The sequence below is a fragment of the Cherax quadricarinatus genome, chromosome 30 (assembly GCF_038502225.1).
Source record: "Cherax quadricarinatus isolate ZL_2023a chromosome 30, ASM3850222v1, whole genome shotgun sequence".
Taxonomy (NCBI): Eukaryota; Metazoa; Arthropoda; class Malacostraca; order Decapoda; family Parastacidae; genus Cherax; species Cherax quadricarinatus.
In genome coordinates this window covers 24,763,852-24,787,132 of record NC_091321.1, presented here as the reverse complement: position 1 = coordinate 24,787,132, position 23,281 = coordinate 24,763,852, and the positions used below count along the sequence as shown (strand labels likewise).

General features: G+C 40.5%; 1 protein-coding gene across 5 annotated transcripts in view; it reads right to left on the bottom strand.

Annotated features, from left to right (window-relative positions):
* Positions 1-23,281, bottom strand: part of LOC128692714 (glycerophosphocholine phosphodiesterase GPCPD1) — a 237,459-nt gene that overhangs the window by 21,308 nt on the left and 192,870 nt on the right. For all 5 annotated transcript variants that reach the window (XM_070090010.1, XM_070090014.1, XM_070090012.1 and 2 more), the window contains one exon: positions 6,110-6,322. In XM_070090010.1, the coding sequence (XP_069946111.1) occupies positions 6,110-6,322 (213 nt within the window). The remainder of the gene's footprint in view (positions 1-6,109; positions 6,323-23,281) is intronic.

The following is a 23,281-nucleotide window of genomic DNA, read 5'->3' as shown; positions in this document are numbered from 1 at the left end:
GTAATTGCAGTGATGTATAACCCACCACAGAATAGCAGGAGGCCAAGGCAAGAATGTGATGAGAGTAACAGAGTGATGGTTGACACGCTGGCTAAACTGTCCAGAAGGGCTCATGTGAGTAGGGCAAACTTACTGGTTGTGGGTGACCTCAATCACAAAGAAATTGACTGGGAAAACCTGGAGCCACATGGAGGCCCAGAAATGTGGAGGGCTAAGATGATGGAGGTGGTACAGGAAAACTTCATGTACCAACACGTAAGGGACACTACCAAAGAGAAGAGAGGACAAACCAGCAAGACTGGACCTAGTAGTCACCTTGAGTAATAATATACAAGGTATACATGACTAGCTGACATCAATGACATACACTATATAGAAAGTCCCTTGTTATGCAGAGCATTTTGGGCAAATTAGGTCAGCTTTGTCCCAGGATGTGACCCACAACATTTGACTAACAAAAAGGTACCCATTTTACTGATGGGTGAACACAGACAACCAGTGTAAGGAAACACGTCCAATGTTTCCACCCCTTTGCAAGGAATCAAACCTGGACCCTCACTGTGTGAAGCAAGAGGTTTTGCCACTGGCCCCCTAGGGGCCAGTGACCATGTGGTTCTGAGCTTCGATACATAGTAGAATTACAAGTGGAGATGTAAGTGGGAAGGGCATGACAAATGTAGCCAAACTACAAGGGAGGGGACTACACATGCATGAGGAATTTCCTGCACAAAGTTCAGTGGGACAAAGAACTGTCAGGGTGATCAGTAAATGAGATGATGGAATATGTGACAACAACATGCAAGGAAGCAGAGGAGAAATTTGTACCCAAGGGTAACAGAAATAACAAAAATGCCAGGACAAGCCCTTGGTTCACCCAAAGGGGTAGAGGGGCCAAAACCAAGTGTGCTTGAGAATGGAAGAAGTATAGAAGGCAAAGGACCCAGGAGAATAAGGAGAGCAGTCGTAGAGCCAGAAATGAATATGCTCAGGTAAGGAGGGAGGCATAACGACAATATGAAAATGACACAGCAGTGGAAGCCAAATCTGATCCGAAGCTGTTGTATAGCCACATCAGGAGGAAAACAACAGTCAAGGGCCAGGTAATCAGGCTGAGGAAGGAAGGAGGGGAGTTCACAAGAAATGACTCAGTGATATGTGAGGAACTCAACATGAAATTCAAAGAAGCATTCACAGAGGAGACAGAACAGACTCCAGAAAGAAGGAGTGGTGGGGTACACCACCAAGTGTTAGACACAATGCATACAACTGAGGAGGAGGTGAAGAGGCTGCTAGGTGAGTTAAATACCTCGAAGGCGATGGGGCTGGATAACATCTCTCCACGAGTCCTGAGAGAGGGAGCAGAGGCGCTCTGTGTACCATTAACAACAATCTTCAACACATCTATCAAAACAGGGTGACTACCTGAGGTATGAAAAACAGCAAATGTAGTCCAAATTTTTAAAAAAGGAGACAGACATGAAGCATTTAACTACAGACCAGTTTCACTGACACATGTAGTATGCCAAGTCATGGAGAAGATTATCAGAAGAGTGGTGGAGCACCTAGAAAGGAATGAGCTTATCAATGACAACCAGCAAGGTTTCAGGGATAGGAAATCACGTGTCACAAACCTAGTGGAATTCTATGACAGGGTGACAGCAGTGAGACGGGGGTGGATAGATTGTGTTTTCTAGGACTATAAGTAAGCTTTTGACATGGTACTACACAAGAGATTAATGCAAAAGCTGGAGGACCAGGGAAGGCACTGCAATGAATCAAGAGAATACCTGGCAGAAAGGCAGCAGAGTCACTGAACATGATGAGGTGTCAGTTGGCACCTGTGCTAAGCGGGGTTCCACAGGGGTCAGTCTTAGGACTGGTGCTGTTTCTGGCATATGTGATTGACATAATGGAAGGAACAGACCCAGAAGTGTCTCTGTTTGCAGATGATGTGAAGTTAATGAGGAGAATTCAATCGGAGGACGACCAGGCAGGACTACAAAGGAATCTGGACAGGCTGCAGGCCTGGTCCAGAAGCTGATGCCTGGAGATCAACCTCACCAAGTGCAAAGTCATGAAAATTGGGGAAGGGCAAAGAAGACTGCAAATGGAGTACAGTCTAGGGGGTGAGAGACTATAAACCTCACTCAAGGAAAAGGATCTTTGGGTGAGTATAATACTGAGCACATTTCCTGAGGTCCACATCAACCAAATAACTGCTGAAGCAAATGGGCACCTAGGAAACCTAAGAGTAGCAGTCCGACATCTCAGTAAGGAATTGTTCAGGACCCTGTACACCGTGTATGTCAAGCCCATAGTGGAGTATGCAGCACCAGTTTGGAACCCACACCTAGCCAAACATGTAAGGAAATTTGAGAAAGTGCAAAGGTTTGTAACGAGACTAATCCTGGAGCTAAGGGGCATGTCCTACGAGGACAGGTTAAGGGAAATTGACCTGACAAGACTGGAGGACAGGAGAGATAGGCAGGATATAACGACATATAAAATACTAAAAGGAATTGACAAGGTGGACAGAGACAGGATGTTCCAGAGATGGGACATAGCAACAAGGGGTCATAATTGGAAGTTGAAGACTCAGATGAGTCACAGGGATGTTAGGAAGTACTTCAGAAACAGAACTGTCAGGAATTGGAATAGTCTGGAAAGTGATGTAGTAGAGGCTGGATCCATACATAGATTTAAGAAGAGGTATGATAAAGCTCATGGAACAGGGAGTGTGACCTAGTAGCACCCAGTGAAGAGGCGGGGCCAGGAGCTGTGACTCGACCCCTGCAACCACAACTAGGTTAGAACACACAAGAGAAGAATATGAAGAGAGCAACAGAGCAATGGTGGACACACTAGCTGAGGTGGCCAGAAGAGCTCACACGGGTAGAGCAAAATTACTAGTTACGGGTGATTTCAATCACAAAGAGATTGACTGGGAAAAACTGGAGCCACATAGGGGTCCCAAAACATGGAGAGCCAAGATGATGGATGTGGTACTGGAAAACCCCATGCATCAACATGTTAAGGACACTACCAGAAAGAGAGGTAAGGATGAACCAGCAAGACTAGACCTCGTATTCACCTTGAGTAGTTCGGACATCATGTACGAAAGGCCCCTCGGAGCTAGTGATCACGTGGTTCTGAGGTTTGAATACATACTAGAGTTACAGGTGGAGAGGGTAGCAGGAGGAGGATGGGAGAAGCCAAACTACAAAAGAGGGGACTCAACAGGCATGAGGAACTACCTGCAAGAGGTTCAGTGGGAAAGAGAATTGGTAGGAAAATCAGTAAACAAAATGATGGACTACGTGATGAGAAAATGCAAGGAGGCAGAGGAGGTTTGTTCCTAATGAAAATATAAATAATCTGAAGACCAGAATGAGCCCTTGTGCACCCAAAAGTGTAGTGGAGCAAAAAACTGTGTGCTAGAGAATGGAAAAAGTACAGAAGACAGAGGGCCCAGGAAAATAGAAAGATTAGTTGAAGAGCCAGAAACGAGTATGCATAGATAAGGAGGGAGGCCCAGCAGCAAAACAAAAATGAGATAGCATCGAAACTAAAGTCAAACCAGAAGCTGTTGTACAGCCACATCAGGAGGAAAACAACAGTCAAAGACCAGGTAATCAGGTTGAGGAAGGATGGCCGAGAGTTCACAAGAAATGACCAAAAATTATGTGAGGAGCTGAACATGAGATTTAAAGAACTACTGATAGTGGAGACAGAAAGGACTCTTGTAGTCAGAATAGGGGGGTGCACCAACAAGGAATATACCGACAAGTGCTGGATGAAATACACACATCCGAGGAGGAGATGAAGAGGCTGCTAAGTGAACTTGTTACCTTGAAGGCGGTGGGACCGGACAACACCCCTCCTTGGGTCCTTATAGAGGGAGCAGAGATGCTGTGTGTGCCACTAACAACAATCTTCAACATATCCACTGAAACTGGGAAACTACCTGAGGTATGGAAAACAGCAAATGTAGTCCCAATTTTTAGGAAAGGAGACAAACACAAGGCATTAAACTACAGACCAGTGTCACTGATGTGTATAGTATGCAAAGTCATGGAGAAGATAACCAGGAGAGTGGTGGAGCACCTAGAAAAGAACAAGCTTATAAACGACAACCAGTACAATTTCAGGGAAGGGAAATCCTGTGTCACAAACATACTGGAGTTTTATGACAAGGTGATGGAAGTAAAACATGAGAGTAAGGGGTTACCCACCCCTTACTGCAAGAAGGCCTTCAACACAGTTCCTCACAAGAGATTAGTGCAAAAGCTAGAGGATCAGGCATGCATAACAGGAAAGACACTGCAATGAATCAGAGAATTCCTGACAGGGAGGCAACAATGAGTCATAGTACATGACGAGGTGTCAGAATGGGCGCCTGTGAGGCAATGGGTTCCACAGGGGTCAGTCCTAGGATCAATGCTGTTTTTGGTATATGTGAATGACATGACAGAAGCGACAGACTCAGAAGTGTCCCTGTTTGCAGATGATGTGAAGTTAATAAGGAGAATTAAATTGGATGAGGATCAGGCAGGACTACCAAGAGACCTGGACAGGCTGCAATCGTGGTCCAGTGACTGGCTCCTCGAATTTAACCCTGCCAAATGCAGTCATAAAGATCAGGGAAGTGTAAAGAAGACTGCAGACAGAGTATAGGCTAGGTGGCCAAAGACTGCAAACCTCACTCAAGGAAAAGGACCTTGGGGCGAGTATAATACCAAGCACATCTCCTGAGGCGCACATCAACCAGACAACTGCTGCAGCATATGGGCACCTGGCAAACCTAAGAATAGCATTCTGATACCTCAGTAAGGAATTGTTCAAGACTCTGTACACTGTGTATGTCAGGCCCATATTGGAGCATGCAGCACCAGTTTGGAACCCACACCTGGTCAAGCACATCAAGAAATTAGAAAAAGAGCAAATGTTTGCAACAAGACTAGTCCCAGAGCTAAGGGGAATGTCCTACAAAGAAAGGTTAAGGGAAGTTGACCTGACAACACTGGAGGACAGGAGGGTTATGGGAGACACGATAACAACACACAAAATACTGCGGGGAATTGACAAGCTAGACACAGCCAGGATGCACCAGAGATGGGACACAAAAAGGGGTCACAATTGGAAGTTGAAGATTCAGAAGAGTCAAACGGATGTCAGGAAGTATTTCTTCAGTCACAGAGTTGTCGTGAAGTGGAATAGTCTGGAAAGTGACAAGTAGAGGCAGGATCAATACATAGTTTTAAGATGAGATATGATAAAGCTCATGGAACAGGGGGAGGACCTAGTAGTGACCAGTGAAGAGGCGGGGCCAGGAGCCATGACTCGACCCCTGCAACCACAATTAGGTGAGCGTGCGCACACACGCATACGCACACACACAAAATGGCTACTTTATTAGGCATACCTGCTCACTAATGCAAATATCTAATCAGCCAAGACTAGAATATTGCTTAAGAGGAACTGCTTTCTAATAGTGCTTGAGTATCTTTCTCCAAGCACATATGTTGTACAATTTGCTTTCTGACTGCATTAAAGTTCTTCTCCATGCACACTTGTCACAATAATTTCTTATTCAAGACCATGAGCTGGTTTCTGTTGACATCTGAGTTTTAATCTCAGAATTAAGAGGCATGCATAGTACCAGCAAATAGGGTAAACTAAAGCACCTAGCAAGGTGAGTACATATTATGTATACCCTCTGCTCTAAGTCTCACCTTTTCATACTCTCATCCATACTTGCATTACACATCCATAGGGACAGCAACCATCTAGAAAGCTACAAATGTCCTGTCACACAAGTAAAAAATAGGTTCAATTCAATGTTCTGCACTGAGAAGATTGTTTTATTCATTGTCTCGTGAACATGTGTGATGGTACGTAAATCTTGAAAACTTCTACTTACATTCTTTATACACTTTACTTTTATCTGTCTCTTAACAGTTTTTATTCCTGGAATATTTCCTTCCTAGTTTAGGAGGCCTGGTTTGAGACTGCTACAAGTATAACTAATATATCAAGTCAAAACCTACCACAAACACACTTGCTTTCTGTCCATGTTAAAGCAAAACTTTTTCTGTATGCCGAAATTTACCTTAATAATGAGATCCATGAAATGGTTTAATTCAAAGGGATGTTGGAGTTCATATGTGCCATCCCTCAGCTGCATCGTCCATTTGACTTCCACATTAAAGCCACAAGTAAGCGGGACACACTCGAGAGCTCTTTGCAGTGTGGGAAATGGCTGATGATCCTCAAACTCCTCATCACAAAACCTACTCAGCCCTTGTTCCTTCTTGTGGTAAACCTGCAAAGTCAGAAAAAATGAAGTTTAATTGACAAAAACAAAAACAAGTGACAGAAGGCTGAGTCTCTTGGCTTAAATGTTTTTTCGGCAGCCTTCATCACTTCTTCAGCTTCTCACCACTGACCTTCAGGAAATGGCAAATCTATATTTGTCATGGTTAGAGTAATAAAATATTAACAGATGCCAAACATTTAAAAAAAAAATATATATATATATATAGTGCTAAAAAAAAGGAAAACAGCAGCTTTATTATTAAATACTGTACTAAAATAATTTATCATAATATACAATATCTGTGCATGTTTAATAACAAAATTTATTATAAATAAACTTGAACTGATCACTGCCATTATAATTACAGTATTGTACTACAATCTTGTAGCAAACCAAATATTAGTACCAAGTAAGATTAGGGGTCCATTCCAGAAATGTAAATATGCATGCGGATGAATACGCACGCACGCACACACGCGCGCACACACACACACACACACACACACACACACACACATACATATATATAATACGTACCACTATTAAGGGGGTTACAAGTCTTGAATGTATAAACTTATTATACTATCACTAGCACCTTTCTTGGTATAAAGTCTACTAGCATGGGCAAATTTCTGCTGATACCTGCCTTGACATACAGTAAGTATAAGAGTGCAGTATTTGAATACTCTAACTGGAAGGTTGACATGAATGACATTCTTCATGACAGCAATGAACACACTTTAATTTTTCATATATCTCACCAATGCAAACTAACATTATAAAATTGTACAATCAGGAGCACTCACAGCAACCAGACTATTTCTGACCCCAGGTTTACATTACAATAAATGAAAATGAGACACTTATGCAACATATAGGAATCTTTATTGAGGAAATGTTTTGCCACACAGTGGCTTCATCAGTCCAATACAAAGAAGAATGGGGTAAAGAGAGGAGGAGTTTGAGGTAGTGTGTCCCTCAGCCTGGAATCGATATGTTCAGTCCATCAATCTTTAAGACTGATGAACCGAACTGATGAAGCCACTGTGTGGGGAAACATTTCCTCAATAAAGATTCCCATATGTTGCATAAGTGTCTCATTCTTCAGCAAGTTAGTTTTCAAAATCATTTATCACATTACAATAATTACCTTAAGATGAATGACAAAGCATAATTACTTGAGCCTTGTCATTCTGCAACCAATTTTCAAACCCTGCATTATATGCATTGAAATATGAACATTATCTGTATGTGACCACCTACTGTTACACATACCAAGGAATATTCAAGATTCTAGTTCATTTCTGTAGTTTTCAGTAAGCTTTCTTTTAAATCACTCATTTTTGCATCTTTTAAAATCAATGATATAACTTTATTCTACCACAAGAGGACTTTTTTCCTAATCCTGATCACTGTACTGTGACGTGGACAATCATTAGTCTCAAGTTGCAATCTGACTTTGCAGATCCTGATCCATACAACAGAGCATAAGGTGAGTATAATTCTTAATGAGGTTCATGTAATTTGTAATTGATCAGGCCTTGTCATATCTTCATCTAAAGCAAAGATATTGACAAGCAAATGACATCCCACCACTGATCTGTTTGTAGGGTAAAAACATCAGCTATGTTAAATCTTACAGATATCTTGGTTTAGAGGTTCCCTTCAGTACGCTGAGATCAGTGGTCATGTGTGGTCATACCTGTCCTAAGCTGTCTGGGATTTGGCGTGGGGTGTTACCTAGCACCATGGCTTGTTGTAGAGTTTTAGAATCTCACATTAGTGTTGAAGGAGGTGGTTCTACTTCTTCAGTAGGAAATTGGGAGGCTGAAGCTTTGTCTAGAAAAGTTTGGGAGTGAGTGTGAGATGGTTGTGGGTGGTAAGGAGGAAAAAGCTACCAGCAGTGATTTGGAGAGTGGCAGCCTCTTTAAGCGGCAAGTGGTTCACAATTCAGGAAGAAGGAAGATAAGGAAGGTTAATAGAGATGTGAAGGAAATTGATTCTCTGTTCTCCAGGACGAGTGTACTTCAGTGGTTAGTGAGGTTAAAGGTACCACTGACTCCCCTGCTTATCAAGGTAAGAATATTCTAACTGTTGGAGATTCTCAGGTAAGATATAGGGACCGTGCTTTTTGTAAGAGATAGAAAGGTCAGACAGAGGGTGTGCCTCTCAGGAGCTGGTGTTGGTGACATAGTCAGCAGGTTGGATAATATTATGTCAGGCAATGGAAACAAGCCCATTATCTGTCTTAGTGCTGGTGGAAATGACATCAGGAAGGGAAGGAGACAGGAGCTGCTGGATAACTACAGGTCAGCCATAGATGTAGTCAGGTTTAAGGGAGGGATCCCAATCATATGTAGCATCTTGCCTAGAAGGGAAGTGGGCAATGAATGGATGTCTAGGGCAATTGGTATAAATTGCTGGCTAGACAGGTACTGCAAGGAACTTGCAATCCCATTCGTTGATAACTGGGACATATTCTATGGCAAATGTGATATGTATGCAAGGGATGGGGTTCATCTCTCTGGGGCTGGAGTGGTTGCATTAGCCAATTCGATTGAGGGGGTTATTAGCGACATGTCTGGGACTTTAAACTGATAGATTATAGAGGTATGGGTGTCTGTGGGAAACAATCAGGTAGCAGTACTAGGGTTGAAAACAGCAGATATAACCAAGATACCTCAGGGATATGTTTAGAAGACAATATTCAAATTAAAGTTGCTAGTAAAGGCAAAGTAATTGATTAGCAAGTAGAGATGGTAGAGGGCAATGAATGACTAGCTCCCTTAAGGTTTACTATACAAATAGTAGGAGTCTAAGAAATAAGATAGACGAGCTATGATTACTTGCAAGTGCAGGTAATATATATATTATTGCTATAACAGAGACCTGGTTCAACTTGAAAGATAGAGAAATGACTTCTGAATGCAACATACAGGGTTATAAACTATTCCACACTGATAGGGTCAGTAGGAAGGGTGGAGTGGCGATGTTTGTCGGAGATAATTTAAATTGTTATGTTAGACAAGATATAAAATTAGAAACATTGGACACAGAATCTGTTTGGCTACAGTTTCTCGAGGGTCGTGAAAAGTTAATTTTGGGTGTGATTTATAGGCCCCCAAACCTTGATAGAGAGTGCAGTAAGCTGCTATGGGATGAAATTCATAAGGTATCTAGATATGAAAATGTTGTGTTAATGGGAGATTTTAACTTTAGACAAATTGATTGGCACAATGTGACAGGAAATCTTGAGTTTAGTTACTTTCTTGATACGATTCAGGATTACTTTTTAAAACAGTTTGTGACAGAACCAACTAGAGGAAACAACCTGCTTGACTTGGTTCTTGCCAACAAAGAATCACTAATTAATAATCTTGAGGCTAATGATGAGCTTGGGGAAAGTGATTACAAATCACTTAGCTTCAATATATCATGGAATTACCCAGATAACTGCAATCAAGTCTCTATCCTAGACTTCCGCTTGGCTGATTTCATGGCAATGAGAAATTACCTGGGTGGGCTAAATTGGGATGACTTGACTATGGGTCAGGCTGGTGGTGTTGGTTGCCAATGTGACATTATTCAGAGCATAGTCCTAGCTGCCCACACAACTTCTGTTCTGAGTAGGATAATTAGATCTAACAAAAATGATCCCAAATGAATGAACAATAGATTAAAACATCTCGCTTGTCAAAAGAGAGGCATATATAGGCATATCAAAAGAGGGGATGGGCAGTTAAGAAATCAATATATTCAATTAAAGAGAGAAATAAAAAAAAGGTATACAGAAGTAAGATTAGGGACAAAATAGGCCCATTTAAGAGTAAATCAGGTCAGATCACTGACAGTGACAAAGAAATGTGTGAAATTTTCAATACTTACTTCCTCTCAGTTTTTACTCAGGAAGATACTAGCAAAATTCCAGAAATAATAAATAATGTAGAACAGGACGATAATAAACTATGCACGACTGGGGTAACCAGTGACATGGCCCTCAGACAAACAGAGAAATTAAAACCTAACAAATGCCCAGGCCCTGATGAATTGTTTGCAAGGGTTTTAAAGGAATGTAAAAAGGAACTTAGCAAACCTTTGGCTAATTTTTTCAACAAATCACTACAAACTGGCACAGTGCCAGATAAGTGGAAAATGGTAAATGTAATACCTATTTACAAGGCAGGTGACAGTTCCTTAGCTTCGAACTATAGATCAATAAGCCTTACCTCCACAGTGGGAAAATTCATGGAATCAATAATTGCCAAGGCAATTCGTAGCCATCTTGAAAGGCATGAATTGATTAATGAATCTCAGCACGGTTTTACAAAGGGGCATTCCTGTCTTACGAATTTACTAACTTTTTCCACTAAGGTATTCGAGGAGGTAGATCATGGAACTGAATATGATACTGTGTATATGGACTTCAGTAAGGCTTTCGATAGATTTCCACATCAGAGGCTATTGAAGAAACTTAAGGCACACAGAATATGAGAAATTTTTTCCTGGGTAGAGGCATGGTTGACAAATAGGCAGCAGAGAGTTTGCATAAATGAGGAGAAATCAGAATGGGGACACGTCACAAGCGGTGTTCCACAAGGGTCAGTGTTGGGCCCCTTGTTGTTCACAATTTACATAAACGACATAGATGAGGGAATAAATAGTGACATAAGCAAATTTTCTGATGACACCAAAATAGGCCATCCAATTCATTCTAATGAGGACATTAGAGCATTCCAGGATGATTTGAATAGACTGATGCAATAGTCAGAGAAGTGGCAGAAGCAGTTTAATATAGACAAATGCAAAGTTCTAAATGTTGGAAAGGATAATAACCATGCTACATTATAAACTAAATAATGTAGATCTTAATATTACTGATTGTGAAAAGGATGTAGGAGTTCTGGTTAGCAGTAATCTGATATCAAGACAACAGTACATAAGTGTTCACAATAAAGCTAACAGAATCCTTGGCTTCATATCAAGATGCATAAATAAAAGAAATCCTCAGGTTGTTCTTCAACTCTATATATCCTTGGTTAGGCCTCATTTCAATTACACTGCACAGTTCTGGTCACCTTATTACAGAATGGATATAAATGCACTGAAAAACGTACAGAGGACGATGACAAAGTAGATCCCATGTATCAGAAATCTTCCCTACGAGGATAGGCTGAGGGTCCTGAATCTGCACTCTCTAGAAAAGCGTAGAATAAGGGGGGATATGATTGAGGTGTATAAATGGAAAACAGGAATCAATAAGGGGGATGTAAATAGCATGCTAAAAATATCTAGCCTAGACAGGACTTGCAGCAATAGTTTTAAATTGGAAAAATTCAGATTCAGGAAGGATATAGGACAGCACTTGGTAACCGAGTTGTGGATTTTATTTTTATTTTTATTTTATTTAGTAATTTGAGCATACATACAGAGGTACAAAAAAATACAGGTAAGAGCAGCATGCCAAAGCCACTTATATGCATAGCATTATGGGCTGGCTTAAAATTAACTTAAGATTAACTAAGCAATGATGAAATCAGTGATAAGACATTATTGTAAACAGATAACTATAAAGCACAAATGAGTATTACAAAGACAGGTCATATGGTTGCATGCATTGCTGTACATTCAGTCGAATGGAGTATTCTGTTAGATTGGGTTTTAGGTTTAACATTTATGTGATATAATTGTGAGAAACATTTAAGATATACAATTTATAAGGTTCAGTTATTCAGTATTTATTTGGTTTTGGGTGAGTAAGTGATCTTTGAGAAGAGACTTGAATTTATAAACAGGTAGTGTTTCTTTTATATTTACAGGTAATGAATTCCAGATTTTAGGGCCTTTTATGTGCATTGAGTTTTTGCATAGCGTGAGATGGACATGAGGAACATCAAAGAGTGATCTGTGCCTTGTGTTATGGTCATGTGTTCTGTTGAGGTTGGCAAGGAGATGTTTGAGGGGAGGGTTAATATCAGAGTTAAGTGTTCTATGTATGTAATAGGTGCAATAATAAGTATGGCTGTTTTGTATGGTGAGTAGGTTGCGTGTTTTGAATATTGGTGGAGTGTGCTGCCTGTAGTGAGAATTTGTTATCATTCTAACTGCAGCCTTTTGTTGGGTAATTAGTGGTCTGAGATGGTTAATTGTTGTTGAGCCCCATGCACAAATTCCATAGGTGAGATAGGGGTAAATAAGAGTGATATATAGGGCCAGGAGGGCTGACTGTGGAGCATAGTACCGTATCTTCGATAGTATGCCTACAGTCTTGGAAATTTTCTTAGAAATTTGTTGTATATGTGTATGAAATTTGAGTCTATTATCAAGGTGGATTCCTAAGAATTTTCCCTCTGTTAGAATTGTGATAGGTGATCCGTTTATCATTATGTTAAGAGGGACATCTGTAGCTCTGTTACCAAACTGAATGAAGTACGTTTTGTCAATGTTTAGTGTAAGTTTGTTAGTCCTCATCCAGGTAGATATTTTCTGTAATTCGGTATTTACAGTATTGGCTAGCATGACTGGGCTCAGGTGAGAGAAGACGTATGTAGTGTCATCTGCAAATAGTGTGGGTTTGAGTAATTGCGAAGCATTTGGTAGGTCATTTATGTATAGGAGAAAGAGAAGAGGGCCAAACTCCTGAGTACTGTTATAGAAGCTAAGACATTGTGTAGTTTTAAAAATAGGTTAGATAAATACATGAGTGGGTGTGGGTGGGTGCGAGTTGGACCCGACTAGCTGGTGCTACTGGGTCAGATGCCGTGCTCCTTCCTTAAGTGGAGGTGACCTAACTGGGTGTGCCATTGGTCAAAGCCGGGGGTTGACATGGACCTGCCCCGCATGGGCCAGTAGGCCTGTTGCAGTGTTCCTTCTTTCTTATGCTCTTAAATCCATCATACCACAACTAAATAAACTAAATTCTCTCAAAGCTGTTGCTGGCTACAACCCCAAACATTGTGTTAATGTGAGAATGATGTACATAACCTATACTAGATCCTTAACTGATAATTATGCTGCATCATGTTAACCCTTTCAAGGTCCACACCCAAAATCTGGAATGTGTCCACAGGGTCCAAGAATTACAAAAAAAAACTTATGAAATGGTAGAGAATATTTTTCTGAAGGTAATAAAACAAAAAGTATGAAATTTGATGGAAAACTGACAAAATTATGCTCTCGCAAATTTTGATGCATCAGCAATATTTACGCATCGGTGATTTTGCCGACTTTGACTCCCATTTTAGGCCAATTACATTATTCCAGTCGACCAAATTCTTAGCCATTTCGCTAGTATTACTTCTATTTTATCGATTGAGCACAAGAAATCACAAAGTCAACTGCTTCAACTACCCAATAAAGTAATAGAAAATTGGTAATTTGGCCAATTTATCAAAGTTCAAAATACTATTTCAAAATAGGATCCAGAGTAAACAATGCAGACATTCCTGGCACTAAACTAACATTTCCTCTGTTCATTAGTTACATTTTCAGGCTTTACAAATGAATTACATTTTGATTTTTATTCAAATAAAAAATGGAAAATTTACTGTTATGCAATATTGTAATAATTGTATAAATAATATCAGTGCATTTGTGAATGCACATAAGACCCATCAGCTGACGTGTATTGGACGAGTGATGTGATTTGTTTACTCTTGAACATCGGCAAAAATTTAACATTTCCGCTACTCTGAGCTCAGTTTCAAGCCATTTTCAGTACTAAAACCAATCAAAATCTTCTCTATTTTTGTAATATATCTTCCATTCTATCACATGAGACCAAGAAATAGCAAATATAACTATAAAAAACATACGAAAAAACACCACAAAGTCGCTGTTTTAGTCCAAAATTACAGTCTCAGTTTTTTTCTCATTATGCACTGTGTGCTGCAGGATTTGTTTTATGTAGTGCACACTTACCACATGAATGTATTCTCTCATGTCTAAGCCCAAATTTACCACTCACAGCTTATCTGAGTGAGCTGAGCTCATCGCATAAAACTACTGTTTGGACCCAGAACTCAAAGCCATAGAACTATGGCACAGACCCTGAAAGGGTTAATATTAGCTAAGGAAAATCCTCTCCAGCCCTTGGTGCTAATGCAACATTAATTAAGCTCTCAGAATTATTACTGGCTGTTCTAAATCTACCAAGGTTCTTAAATATGCTTCTAGTATCAGTGACAGGATTACTGAGATTAACACTGTACTTGCTATTAGAATGTTAAGATATGAACTAGATACTGCCATGACAAATCTCACTAAATGTCTAGAAGTATTACACATAGATCTAAATGGGTTGTGAAAACATGCAATTAAATTAAGGTTTATAACCTACATGAACTGTATCACTGTAGACAAGAGAATTTCACCCCTCCATGGAAGAAGTGTTCATTTAATATTACATACCTAAAAGCACCTTTCAAGAAGCTCACCACCAGTAATCCCTTCCTTAAATCACTTGTAAAGGCAACTGTTCAAGAAGAAATTTCTCACTTAACTGTTAGTAATAATTTATCAAGTTATACACACTGATGGATCTAAGCAGGATTCTACTGCAAGGTTGCTTCTGCTCTTGTTGGCACCTCCCTAGTTAAGAATGATAAAAATTGTAAAGTTAGGCTTAAAAATTAACTAGGCATTTACACTGCAAACTGAATAGTTTGCATCCTAATGGTGATGAAGTTAACTTAGGACACTGAGCTTAACTATAATTATTACTGATTCCATGTCATCACTGAAGGCTCTTGACTCACAACTAAGGATGTGCTCATTGGAGAAGCCAGGTATAGATAACAAAAAACCTTGGAAAAAGAAATTAATGTATACAATTGTTATAGAATCCATCACACATTGGATTACTTCAAAAAAAAAAAAAGTACCCTGAAGGAAAATGTAAAATAAAACCTTGGTGAGTTTGTGTCTAGCATTAGGAAGTAAATAATTGAACTGAACATTATAGGAATGCAGTTAGAAGCCTGAGTAGATATATAACCTGCTATCATAACATAAATCTAGATAAGTTTATGGAACAACTTGCAATGTGAACAGCCTGACTGATGTTATAGTAGCCAGGCTTAGGCTTGGTTACAAGTACTTCTGGTAGTTTGGCAGACACAGATGATCAAACCAAATGCAAAGCATGTGGCCAACCCTACGGTCACTATCTTGAATGCAATGTGTTTGACTGTCCACTTATTGAGGAATATAAAAACAGACAGTATAATAACCTATATATGATATGTCAAGAAATTTCATTAATAAAAATAAGATACCAGAAATATTAAGCAAATTTCCTAAATTTGCTTGCAACTGATAAGTGAACTGTACTCCTGTCTTTCTGACAGACTTGAAGAGTACAAAAGAAGTGTTAAACTTGCCGACAACAATAATGCTCTCCTCTATCATGTCAGAGATCAATCATCTTATTAACTGGTTCTCTGCCAAAATTGTCTGCCCTTCTAGCCTTCATAGATGCCATTGTGTTGAAGCATCGCTTATACATAACTTCCCTATTATGAATCTAGCCCTGGCTTTCTCTGTAGATGTCTTCCTTTCTCATTACATTCTCAAATACTCCAAATTCAGAACACTCGTGGCTTGACCTGATCTCTATCTCCTCCTCTCCTTACCTCTTCTCTTTTCCTGTATTTTCTTTGCCTTCCCTTTCTTCTGCCTAGGTGAGTTCTGTCCTATGTTTTTACCCTGCGCTTTTGGTTCCACCCTTCTGGGTCATTATCTCTTGCAGTGTCCAATTTCTTGTCCTGAGACTTCCTTCACTACACTCCACACACTGACTCATGTCACTACCACTACTTCCCCTACCTACTACTGCTACCACAATTGCCACTACCATCTCTATTTCCTTTATATCATTATTTCTTTTACATCCTCTCTCTCTTTTGTCCCTGCCACCCCTCTTATATTCTGGCTCCCTTCTCTCTATGCATCTGTATGACTAGTTAATGGTCCAAGTCGGACCATAACGTTTACATAGGTATCAATCTCCTATGTGCGGGTTATTTTTGTCAATGGTCCCACCTCTCCCCTGATCTCTGACATCAGTCATATCATGTCTTCAAATTACTACAGGAGGGCCCCATCTGTACAGGTCTTAGATCCACAACAACGTGTAGTAAGCAAAAATCGCCTGTAGGTGGAAAATATTAGCCTTTTCATTAATGGATGCATCTAAAATGCCTGATAATGCATTTACACTATCATATATTAGTGCTCAATACAGCTAGGCATAAAAAAAGTTAAATACACAGTATATATAATACTTACCATAAATTATGGTGCCGGCTGCCCATCTCTTATGCAACTGTTGTATGAAAATGGTGTAAAAGCACCAAATATAATGAACAATGGCTAAATTGAAAGCTAATGAAAATGTGGAACATCCGAAAGTAGGTTATATGTGGGGCCCTCCTGTATTTGCAAGAGACTGTGAAGGATTGTGTTTTCCAGATACCAGTAGCTGGTATTAAAACATTCCATACTAGAAGAAATAGAGGTAGAGAGATGATCTTCTTTCAACAAACCATTCGTATCCCACCGAAGCAGGGTGGCCCATAAAGAAAAACAAGAGTTTCTCTTTTTAACTTTAGTAATGTATACAGGAGAAGGAGTTACTAGCCCCTTGCTCCTGGCATTTTAGTCACCTCTTACGACACACATGGCTTATGGAGGAAGAATTCTGTTCCACTTCCCCATGGAGACGAGAGTAAATAAACAAGAACAAGAACTAATAAGAAAATAGAAGAAAACCCAGAGGGGTGTGTGTATATATATGCTTGTACATGCAAGCGAAGGGTGACCTAAGTGCAAGTAGAAGTAGCAAAACGTACCTAAACTCTTGCATGTTTGAGGCAGAAAAAAGACACTGGCAATCCTACCATCATGTAAAACAATTACAGGCTTTTGTTTTACATTCACTTGGTAGGACAGTACTACCTCCCTGGGCAGTTGCTGTCTACCAGCCTACTGCCTAAGAGGTTGAGAGATATGGTGTAAAATACCCACATAATGAGAGAGAAAAAAAGAAATTCAGTATAACATAATCCTCTTTTGATGACATTTTGCCCACACAGTGAGCTTTATCAAAAGACAACCTGGAGAGGGAGATGACCATATATATGTACATACTATATATAGTGTGTGTATCAAGGTAAACAGTCATGCTAGGTGTGAAGCTAAAACCTTAAGTAGCTTTAAAAATAGGTTAGACAAATACAGGATTGAGAAGGGTTGTATTTGAGAAGGTCCTACCTAGCATAGGCCCACTGTAGTGCTTCTCTGTTTCTATGTGGCAGCTTGGTCAGGTGAATTGAATATGTTATGTGCATGGCATCTACAATCTCTGATGAAATTATGAAGATAATAAAGTTTAGAAAAGGTTTGTTTAATGACAGCATTCTTCAAAGAATTAACTACTGCAGATACGGAGAGCACATAGGAAGACACCTATGATGATGCCATGTTAAGTCTTGGTATCATAGTGGGAGGTGTGAAGATAATGCTGATTGGTGGGTTTGCAGAAGATTTTGAAACAGCTCTCCATATCTGCAGTAGTGAATTCCTTCAGGAAGCATGCTCTTTCTTCAAACAAATTTTATCTAAATTTCATCAGAGATTGCAGATATCTTCAATTCACTTAGATGAGACATCACCCAAAGAAACATTGTCCTCCCTTAACAACCCTATTGTTAAATACATCTTAGAATCCTCTCCAACATGAAATTCCAAGTAGCCACTGCTGCCTCCACTACAATCAAGGATATCAATAAAGGACTCCACCACCAAGTTCAAAACACTGAAGGGGTATAAACAATCTCTTGCAATGACTTGAAACAAAATATACATGGGCAAAGCATTCAGAGACCTACACACACACAAGTAAAAAACTGAAGAACATGTATGAAAAAAGGGTTACATTCCTTAGACTCCCAAGAAAAAGCCAATTTTTTTTTAGGTCCTGAAATAATTGTAGGTTGACATAGTGATGTGTTATGGTTTACAATACTTGTAGCTATAAAGGTTACACAAATAACATTTACCTTAAATTCTGGTTGCTAGTATATGTCAATGATTTTAAAAGGAATGGAGAGAGATGGTGTAGCTCTACAGGATGACATGGAAGGTTGTGGATCATTGGCTGACATTTTTTCCACTGATGTCTGTTTTACCCTGCAGTACTTTATACAGCTGATGGTAAAGTATCATCAGCTACTCCAGATCTCATTTCAGAGCAGTGATTCTAGATCTGTCAGGGTGTTCTTCAGTTAAAAAGTCTGCAACTATACAATAAAATGGTACTGCTTGTGCAACTATTGCTATGTTAACTACATAGTTTTCTTCGAGTTCTACCAACATTTTCTCAGGATTTCTTTCTTCCTTATCATCATCTAACATTTCATTCACATCTTCAAAGCCCTCACTCACCTGGCAATCTCCTTGCCAGCTGACCAAAAGGACTTTTTACGAAGTCCCATTAAGTTTCAGGTATGTACCGTATCTGTTGAGCTAAAGTCCTTCAAGGCACCTCACGGCATCTTCCACTTCACATTTGGGAGGTTGAAATCATTAAGATAATATTTGGTAAAGGATTTTCAAGCTTTTCAAAGCAGCTATCTACTGTATCTTCCTTATTTTTTTTCATCAAACCAGCCATATCCCACTGAGGCAGGGTGACCCAATAAGAAAAACTAAAGTTTCTCTCTTTAAATTTAGTAATGTATACAGGGGAAGAGGTTACTAGCCCCTTGCTCCCGCCATCTTAGTCACCTCTTACAACACACATGGTTTACGGAGGAAGAAATCTGTTCCACTTCCCTATGGAGATAAGAGTAAATAAACAAGAACTAGTAAGAAAATAAAAGAAACCCCAGAGGGATGTGTGTATATATATGCTTGTACATGTATGTGCAGTGTGGCCTAAGTGAAAGCAGAAGTAGCAAGATGTGCCTGAAACCTTGCATGTTTATGAGACAGAAAAAAGATATCATCATGTCAAACAATTACAGGTTTCCATTTCCCACTCAATTGGCAGGACAGTAGTACCTCCCTGGGTGGTTGCTGTCTACCAACCTACTACCTAGGCTATCTTCCTCATCTGTTCTGAAAATTCCTCATCCATTGCTGATGGTCTACCTGGAGGTCAACACTCAGTCCTTGACCAGGCCTGATCAACCAGGTGGATAAGGGCCTGATCAACCAGGCTGTCACTGCTGGCCCCACACAGTCCAATGTATGAAACACAGACCAGCTGGTTAGGTAATGACTAGGTATCTGTCCAGCTCCCTCTTGAAGGCAGCCAGTGGTCTATCGGTAATTTCCCTTATCCCTAGTGGGGGAGCTGCTGAACAGTTTTGGGCCCCGGACACTTACTATTTTTTCTCTTAGTGTATTCATGGCGCCCCTATTTTTCATTGGGGGGGATGGTGCACCATCTGCCCAGTCTTTTGCTTTCATGGGGAGTGATTTGTGCATGCAGATTTGGGACCAGTCCCTCTAGGATTTTCCAAGTGTAGATTATGTTGTATCTCGCTCACCTGCACTCCAGTGAGTTTATATACAAGTATAATTACTAAGATTCTTTTTTTTTATCAGTAATACCTCATATTTATACTGTATTATTTGTTGATTCCAATAGTCCTACTTCTCTCTCTGACCTACAGTATTTTATAATAATTCTCTAAAATTTACCCAGCATCTTGGAGGCCTAGAAGAAGGGTTTTGATACTAGACAGCAATCTAAGCCCCAGTATATGACCCAATAATGAACTGTGTAAACTTTTTTTCTTAACACAATTGGTTGTTTCCCACCGAGGCAGGGTGACCCAAAAAGAAAGAAAAAATACTCTCATCATCATCATTCAACACTTTCACCATCACTCACACATAATCACTGTCTTTGCAGAGGTGCTCAGATATGGCAGTTTAGAAGTCCCTCCAAACTGCCAATATCCCAAACCCCTTGTTTAAAGTGCAGGCATTTTACTTCCCATTTCCAGGACTCGAGTCCAGGTAACCGGTTTCCCTGAATCCCTTCACAAAATATTACCCTGTTCACACTCCAACAGTTTGTCAGGTCCCAAAAACTATTCGTCTCCATTCACTCCTATCTAACACGCTCACGCATGCTTGCTGGAAGTCCGAGCCCCTTGCCCACAAAATCTCCTTTACCCCTCCCCTCCAACCTTTTCAAGGACAACCCCTACCCCACCTTCCTTTCCCTACAAATTTATACGCTCTCCAAGTCATTCTACTTTGTTCCATTCTCTCTAAGTAACAAAGCCACCTCAATAACCCTTCTTTAGCCCTCTGACTAATACTTTTAGTAACTCCACACCTCCTCCTAATTTCCACACTCCGAATTCTCTGCATAATATTTACACCACACATTGCCCTTAGACAGGACATCTCCACTGCCTATTTTGTATACCTGGAGTTTACCTGGAGAGAGTTCCGGGGGTCAACGCCCCCGCGGCCCGGTCTGTGACCAGGCCTCCTGGTGGATCAGAGCCTGATCAACCAGGCTGTTGCTGCTGGCTGCACGCAAACCAACGTACGAGCCACAGCCCAGCTGATCAGGAACTGACTTTAGGTGCTTGTCCAGTGCCAGCTTGAAGACTGCCAGGGGTCTGTTGGTAATCCCCCTTATGTGTGCTGGGAGGCAGTTGAACAGTCTCGGGCCCCTGACACTTATTGTATGGTCTCTTAACGTGCTAGTGACACCCCTGCTTTTCATTGGGGGGATGGTGCATCATCTGCCAAGTCTTTTGCTTTCGTAGTGAGTGATTTTCGTGTGCAAGTTCGGTACTAGTCCCTCTAGGATTTTCCAGGTGTATATAATCATGTATCTCTCCCTCCTGCGTTCCAGGGAATACAGGTTTAGGAACCTCAAGCGCTCCCAGTAATTGAGGTGTTTTATCTCCGTTATGCGCGCCGTGAAAGTTCTCTGTACATTCTCTAGGTCGGCAATTTCACCTGCCTTGAAAGGTGCTGTTAGTGTGCAGCAATACTCCAGCCTAGATAGAACAAGTGACCTGAAGAGTGTCATCATGGGCTTGGCCTCCCTAGTTTTGAAGGTTCTCATTATCCATCCTGTCATTTTTCTAGCAGATGCAATTGATACAATGTTATGGTCCTTGAAGGTGAGATCCTCCGACATGATCACTCCCAGGTCTTTGACGGTGTTTCGCTCTATTTTGTGGCCAGAATTTGTTTTGTACTCTGATGAAGATTTAATTTCCTCATGTTTACCATATCTGAGTAATTGAAATTTCTCATCGTTGAACTTCATATTGTTTTCTGCAGCCCACTGAAAGATTTGGTTGATGTCCGCCTGGAGCCTTGCAGTGTCTGCAATGGAAGACACTGTCATGCAGATTCGGGTGTCATCTGCAAAGGAAGACACGGTGCTGTGGCTGACATCCTTGTCTATGTTGGATATGAGGATGAGGAACAAGATGGGAGCGAGTACTGTGCCTTGTGGAACAGAGCTTTTCACTGTAGCTGCCTCGGACTTTACTCTGTTGACGACTACTCTCTGTGTTCTGTTAGTGAGGAAATTATAAATCCATCGACCGACTTTTCCTGTTATTCCTTTAGCACGCATTTTGTGCGCTATTACGCCATGGTCACACTTGTCGAAGGCTTTTGCAAAGTCTGTATATATTACATCTGCATTCTTTTTGTCTTCTAGTGCATTTAGGACCTTGTTGTAGTGATCCAATAGTTGAGACAGACAGGAGCGACCTGTTCTAAACCCATGTTGCCCTGGGTTGTGTAACTGATGGGTTTCTAGATGGGTGGTGATCTTGCTTCTTAGGACCCTTTCAAAGATTTTTATGATATGGGATGTTAGTGCTATTGGTCTGTAGTTCTTTGCTGTTGCTTTACTGCCCCCTTTGTGGAGTGGGGCTATGTCTGTTGGTTTTAGTAACTGTGGGACGACCCCCGTGTCCATGCTCCCTCTCCATAGGATGGAAAAGGCTCGTGATAGGGGCTTCTTGCAGTTCTTGATGAACACAGAGTTCCGTGAGTCTGGCCCTGGGGCAGAGTGCATGGGCATGTCATTTATCGCCTGTTCGAAGTCATTTGGCGTCAGGATAACATCGGATAGGCTTGTGTTAATTAAATTTTGTGGCTCTCTCATAAAAAATTCATTTTGATCTTCGACTCTCAGTCTGGTTAGCGGCTTGCTAAAAACCGAGTCATATTGGGACTTGAGTAGCTCACTCATTTCCTTGCTGTCATCTGTGTAGGACCCATCTTGTTTAAGTAGGGGCCCAATACTGGACGTTGTTCTTGATTTTGATTTGGCATAGGAGAAGAAATACTTTGGGTTTCTTTCGATTTCATTTATGGCTTTTAGTTCTTCCCGCGATTCCTGACTCCTAAAGGATTCTTTTAGCTTAAGTTCGATGCTTGCTATTTCTCTGACCAGTGTCTCCCTACGCATTTCAGATATATTGACCTCTTTTAGCCGCTCTGTTATTCTTTTCCGTCGCCTGTAAAGGGAGCGCCTGTCTCTTTCTATTTTACATCTACTCTTCCTTTTTCTTAGAGGAATAAGCCTTGTGCATACATCGAGTGCCACCCAGTTAATCTGTTCTAGGCATAAGTTTGGGTCTGTGTTGCTTAGTATATCTTCCCAGCTTATATCGGTTAGGACTTGGTTTACTTGGTCCCACTTTATGTTTTTGTTATTGAAGTTGAATTTGGTGAATGCTCCCTCGTGACTAGTCTCATTATGTCGGTCTGGGGCTCCACGCATACATGTCTGAACCTCAATTATGTTGTGATCTGAGTATATTGTTTTTGATATGGTGATATTTCTTATCAGATCATCATTGTTAGTGAAGATGAGGTCTAGTGTATTCTCCAGTCTAGTAGGCTCTATTATTTGCTGGTTTAAATTGAATTTTGTGCAGAGATTTAAAAGCTCGTGTGAGTGTGAGT